Source organism: Peromyscus eremicus, chromosome 19 (assembly GCF_949786415.1).
Source record: "Peromyscus eremicus chromosome 19, PerEre_H2_v1, whole genome shotgun sequence".
Classification (NCBI taxonomy): Eukaryota; Metazoa; Chordata; class Mammalia; order Rodentia; family Cricetidae; genus Peromyscus; species Peromyscus eremicus.
This window is the reverse complement of record NC_081435.1, coordinates 31235687-31241686: the sequence shown is the minus strand read 5'-3', so window position 1 is coordinate 31241686 and position 6000 is coordinate 31235687. Positions and strand designations below refer to the sequence as shown.

Sequence of the window (6000 nt, the reverse complement as noted above, 5' to 3'; positions counted from 1 at the left end):
TCTTTCATCCTCTGCCCCCAATAAGTAAAAAGCCAAACAAATCCTCAACTCTCTCTAGTGAGTGTATAAAGATGTCAATTTTAAGGTTGAAAAAAAAAAATCATATGAAAAGGAATCTCATTCTGCTGAATGTCAGTCTATGGAGACTTTCTTACGGCTTCACTAATTTACTGTTATTTTCAGTTTCCAAATACAAAAATACAACAATTCTTATTGAAATCTATACGCTGGTAGTTTTAGTACACAAAAGAAAAAAACCCAAACAAATTATTTACAAAATTATACAGTTTAAGAAAAAACTTTGTACAAAAAATATATAAATCCTTTGTTCCCTCTATCACGTTTAAATGGTCAGGACTCAAAATATTCACCACAATGAATCTTTCCAAATATATACTGACTGAGCCACAGACATCAAGAAAATTTCATTAGAGATGATGGAGAAGTAAGGAGCAAGATGCTTACTGTAGGTTCCCTGTTCTAACGTGTTCCTTCTTTGTGGGCTCACTTCAGCCCCGGTGTTAGCAGAAAAAAATAACCTGGAGAGGAAGTCCCACTACAAAGGGAAAACTACAAGAACTTAAAAAGGATCCTGATGTTTGACACGTCATTCCAAGACAATATGAAGAGAAAAAAGATGATCAGAAGGTGGGATCTAACTTCTTGTCACTATGTAAATCTAGAGTCCTAATGGTTTTAGGTTTCTGAGTGAACTATTTCTATTTTAAGAAACAGTCTTTACCTCAGGGAACAAAACCCTGACACAGTTAGTGATCACCAAGAACCTTCTGCAGCCAACAGGAAGTTTCAAATTTCACACCACACATATTATAAAAACACAGATGTGTATCTCCTTGAAAAAGTGACATCCTATGTACAGTAATCATTTCATTTCCCCAGTAGTCAGTACAGCGTAGTGTTGCTCCTCTGCTTTTCCATCTAACATTCAGAACACAAGGACATAAATTTACACGTATATTTTACCTAACAGATACTCTGTACAGTGTACAGTAAAAATGCACACAGTAAAGGAAACAAGGAAACTGCCTACTAAAGTATGCGTATGTTCATGGACAGCAACATCTATAAAATTATGAAAATATAAGGTCATCTGATCAATGTCAAGTTAGAATCTCATTTATTACTAGCATATGCAGACTCCTAACCCCCACCTCAGCACCTCACCATCATGGTTACAATTTAGGAAAAGAACTTCAGATATCTTTAACCCGTTTGTGTAACTAGAACTACGCTGAAGCTTTAAAAAGGGAGGGAACGAGTAACTCTTCCCCCTAAAATTCTGCCTTTATTTTTATCAAAAGGTAACTTACTTATAAAGGTGCTGGTTTAAACCTTTTTCTGATGACTGATTCTTGATTGCCCAACTCAATCACTTATTTAAAAAGTTAGGCCTATTAATCAAAAGGGATGAGGAAGATAAGGGGAATGAATGAAGGGGTAAAAGGCAAACTGAGAATTATTTTAAAAAAAAAAGAGAGAGGACCAACTGAAGCGATGCTCACCACTTATCAAAGCAAGGAAGGATGAGTGCAGAAGCCCCAGAGCGAGTGTGAGGAGAGGCAGGGACCACAGAGGCAGCTACAGCGCTCTGCGGCATCTGTGACGGAGATGGTAGTTTCACTGAGGTACCGCTGCACATCAACTCCCAAAGACTATTGTAAAGACGGAGATGGTAGTTTCACTGAGGTACCGCTGCACATCAACTCCCAAAGACTATTGTAAAGACGGAGATGGTAGTTTCACTGAGGTACTGCTGCACATCAACTCCCAAAGACTATTGTAAAGTGGGCTCTTCCATAGTTAAAAAAAAAAATTTACTTTTCTTCCAAGCTCATCCTTGAAAGAAAGGGGTATTTAAATTATGAATATCTTCTACTGTCTGACGACCCATCCATAATAGCTAAGAGTTAAGAGATTCCAGGCGATTTTGACATTTAATGAAATTTTTATCAGCAGATTTATAATCCAAAATAAACTTTCTGAACACCCTGTCTTTACATTGTAATCCAGCACCAAGAGCAGAAACAGATGGTGTGGAAAGTAAGGTTCTAGAGAATCCGGTCACTCCTGCGGATCTTCACAACTGCACAAAGTCATGGCCTTTGGTGATCTGATATCTCAGACAATTATGAGATGTGTTGGAATAGCAACTTGCTGTCCTTAAACCTACTGTGTTGAAGAGAAAAATAAAAAAAATTTTTGGCTCATTGACTTCTTTAAATAATTTTAAAAAGTTGTTCTTCTAAACAATATTTCTAAAAATTACACAGCTCGCATCAAATTTCATCTTCGCCACGAACGAGACTCATATTCATCTTCGTCTTCATCATCATCGTCATGCAAAAACAAATCTGAGGTTTCTGTTTCCTAAAGAAAGAAGAGTACAACCACTTAGCCGTGCACAAACGCAAAGTCAAACAGCCATCTGATAAGCAGACTAGCTTAAAAATGCAGGTCAGATTGACAAAAATATACAAGTAGTTTATTTTCAGGGCACAAACAAAACTACCAACCAACCAACAACCCCAGTCTTTTAATATGGAGAATAGTGTGGTATCTTACCACATTTAAACAACTGATCAACTCAGATACAACAAAGACTTTGTTTCTTTGTAATGGAAACATTCAACATTCTTAATAGTGACCTTGAATTATGCAACACAATACGAAGATCTGTCAATATAATGTGGCTAATTCTCTAACAGAATACTAGAGCTTTTGTTTCCTATCTGTCTGTGATTTTGTACCTTCTAACCCATTTCTCCTCCCCATATCCCAGAATACACCTTAAAAATGGATATTACTATTTATCCTCTGTTTATATTGAAAACATTAATAGGAGATTTCCATTCCAATAACACTAAGAAAATAAAATGCTATGTGGAAGTCAGCCATCTCAGTACACGCCTATAATAGCACTCAGGAGACTGAGGCAGCATTTTGTAAGTTTGAAGGTAGCCTGGGCACAGGGTAAAATCCTGTCTCAAAAAGCAAAAGAACAAAACAAACTATTAAGTGGATATTTAGAAAGTTAGTCAATATATGTGTGTTGTATACACACACACACACACACACACACACACACACACACACACTGTCAATTATAAAAAATAATTAAAACTGATTTACTCCATTAACAAAAATGAGGAAAATCAGCAACTTTTCCAGTTTTTCCTGGGCTATCTATCATTGATTTGTGAGTAGATATGCTAGCTTTCTCTCCATGACATGACATTCCACATCTTATATAAAAATCTAAAATCTGACACAAAATGCAAATATCTACAAACATCACCAACATGGAAGACTTACTTTCTTCCTAACCTGGGAACACTCCTGTTTTTGTTATATAAACTTGTCCATATAGTCAGAACATACATCATTAACTAGAAAAACTTGATTCTTTTAAAAAGCAAGATTAGGGGGCTGGAAAGATGGCTCAGTGGTTGAAAGCAGTGACTGCTCTTCCAGAAGACCCGGGGTTCAATTCCCAGCACCCACATGGCAGCTCACAACTGTCTGTAACTACAGTTCCAGGCCTTCTGACACCCTTACACAGACATACATGCAGGTGAAACACCAATGAACATAAAATAAAAACAAATTATTAAAAATAAAATAAAATAAAAAAATAAAAAGCAAGATTATAGAATCAGTAGTAATTTACATTGTGGGCTCAATGTTCTCTATAATAAACTAATTAGAATACAAAAATGCAAAATTACTTCTGATATTTTAAGAGGCTACTACTTCTAGACTGGTTTTAACTAACTGAATAAAAGAAAAGTAAGTGTCTATTTTTAAATGTACAGTATTTGATATAAGGAAAAATAGAGAGGAAGTACAGGAATTCAAATCTTATTTTAACGGTTGAATGTACCTCTTCTTTGACTTCTTCTTCCTCAGTCTCAGCAGATAAAGACGGTACCTTGGGCTTGTGCCATGATATCTGTAGCCGACGGTCTTTGAATTTTGACCCTTGGTTTGCAGCCTAAAGTGTATTTTAAAAGAACACGTAAGTATGCACTCCTATTTCCTAAGGATTTCTTCAAACACTGTACTACTGAAAAAGTGTAATGGTCTGAGGGAACATGATCTGTTAAGGCGGGGCCCATCGATCAAGGCACTGCTAGGTTTGGTGCCTTCCTTAACCCTGCTGTGTTACAGTCACTCTACTGTGCAAGGCAGGATGAGGGTAGCAAATACTTTCTTCAATGACTGACCTCCTGACTTTGATATTTATACATAAAGCCTGATAAAGCTCTTCTGAGCCACACACACACACACACACCACCCCCCAACCTTCTTTTCCAGAGATGGGGCCTTGACAGAGCCCAGGTTGATTTGGAACTCAAACTCCTGCCACAGCTTCCCAAGTACTCGTATTACAGATGTGTGCCATGATGCTCACTCTCTTTTCTCAAATGCTCAGAACTGCCTAGCTTTATATTCAACAAATGTTAATTAGAGCTGGGCTTGGTGTCTAATACTTATAATCCCAGCACCATGGAGGCTGAGAAAGGATTACTTCAAGTTCAGCCTGGCTACATTCTGAGTTCCAGAAAGGGTCTGAACTACAGAAAGAGATCTGGTCAAAAAAAAAAAAAAAAGAAAAAGTCACATAGTCTCAACTCATGGTAAAACTTCTCTTTCTTTCTTTTCTCTTTTTCGGGTATCATTGTGGGTTGAACCCAGGGTCTTGCACACAATATGCAAGGGTCCACCACAGAGTTATATCCCTAACCCCTAAGTGTTTTCCTCAGGACTACTTTCTAACTACTTCTCAGCAAATGTCCATGAAGACATTTTATTTATTTACTTATTTCTTTATATAGAGAAAAGAATGAACCCAGGTTTTGTGCATGCTATGTACCACTATATGCAAGCACTGTGCCACTAAACTACATTTCTAGACTTATTTCGTTTTGTTTTGTTTTTGTTTTTCGAGACAGGGTTTCTCTGTGTAGTTTTGCTCCTTCCCTGGAACTCACACTGCAGACCAGGTTGGCCTCAAACTCACAGAGATCCGCCTGGCTCTGCCTCCCGAGTGCTGGGATTAAAGGCATGTGCCACCACTGCCCGACCATTTCTAGACTTAAATAATATACATATATATGTTTTAGGAAAACAAAGTTAAATTAATAACAAAAGTCTAAGGTGGACCAGTGGGATGGCTTAATGAGTTAAAGCGTTCATCCCACAAGCTTGATAACCTCTTTGATCCCTGAGAACCAGTTCCCACAGTTTATCTGTTGACCTCCTAGTACATGGGTGTGTTGTGGCATAAGCAGCCCCCCACCCCCCACCCCACATACAAGATTCTAAGGTATCTGAGGTTGGTGCTGTTTACTTCCTTCTATATTTCAGATATCTAAGTTTTATTCAGTGAACACCATGAAAGATACTGCTCCATAATCAACAACTTTAACTTTTCTCCATGTTAACAGAATCTGAGGGCAATTCTGCTCAGAGGGCAACTCAAGAGTAGTTTAAGTTAATCACAGTAACTGGTTCCCCTCAGAAAAGATCAATTCAGATGTGTGTGTGTGTGTGTGTGTGTGTGTGTGTGTGTGAGAGAGAGAGAGAGAGAGAGAGAGAGAGAGAGAGAGAGAGAGAGAGAGAGAGATACTTATGAGAGAGAGAGAGAGAGAGAGAGAGAGAGAGAGAGATACTTATGGCTAAGACATGAAAGCACACCACTGGGTGTGAGTCAGGATGGGAGAGTTAAGAAAGTTTGTTGGGAAGATGATGGCATTTTAAAAACTGGCATAAGAAACACACCCTCCTTTTTGCCTCTGGACATTCTTGTTGGAAGCTGTGGTGTTTGTGTTGTTGCAGACATTCTGGCAGCCTAAGGAAAAGATAGCTACCACTCAACATAGCAGGAAAGTAGAAGAGAAATAGAGTAGGAGCTTGTGTGTTCAAGTGATGCTAAAATCTCTCTAAAGATTCTTAAATGGAAAGAAAATAGAGGGTGGG

The 6000-nt window shown here is 38.0% G+C and overlaps 1 protein-coding gene across 4 annotated transcripts in view; it reads right to left on the bottom strand.

Annotated features, from left to right (window-relative positions):
• Window positions 1-1936: 1936 nt before the first annotated feature.
• Rbm27 (RNA binding motif protein 27) overlaps window positions 1937-6000 on the bottom strand; it is a 68124-nt gene continuing 64060 nt past the window's right edge. For all 4 annotated transcript variants that reach the window (XM_059246003.1, XM_059246004.1, XM_059246005.1 and 1 more), the window contains 2 exons: window positions 3902-4012; window positions 1937-2388 (listed from right to left, as the gene is read on the bottom strand). In XM_059246003.1, coding sequence (XP_059101986.1) covers window positions 2305-2388; window positions 3902-4012 — 195 coding nt within the window. In that variant the 3' untranslated portion in view covers window positions 1937-2304. The remainder of the gene's footprint in view (window positions 2389-3901; window positions 4013-6000) is intronic.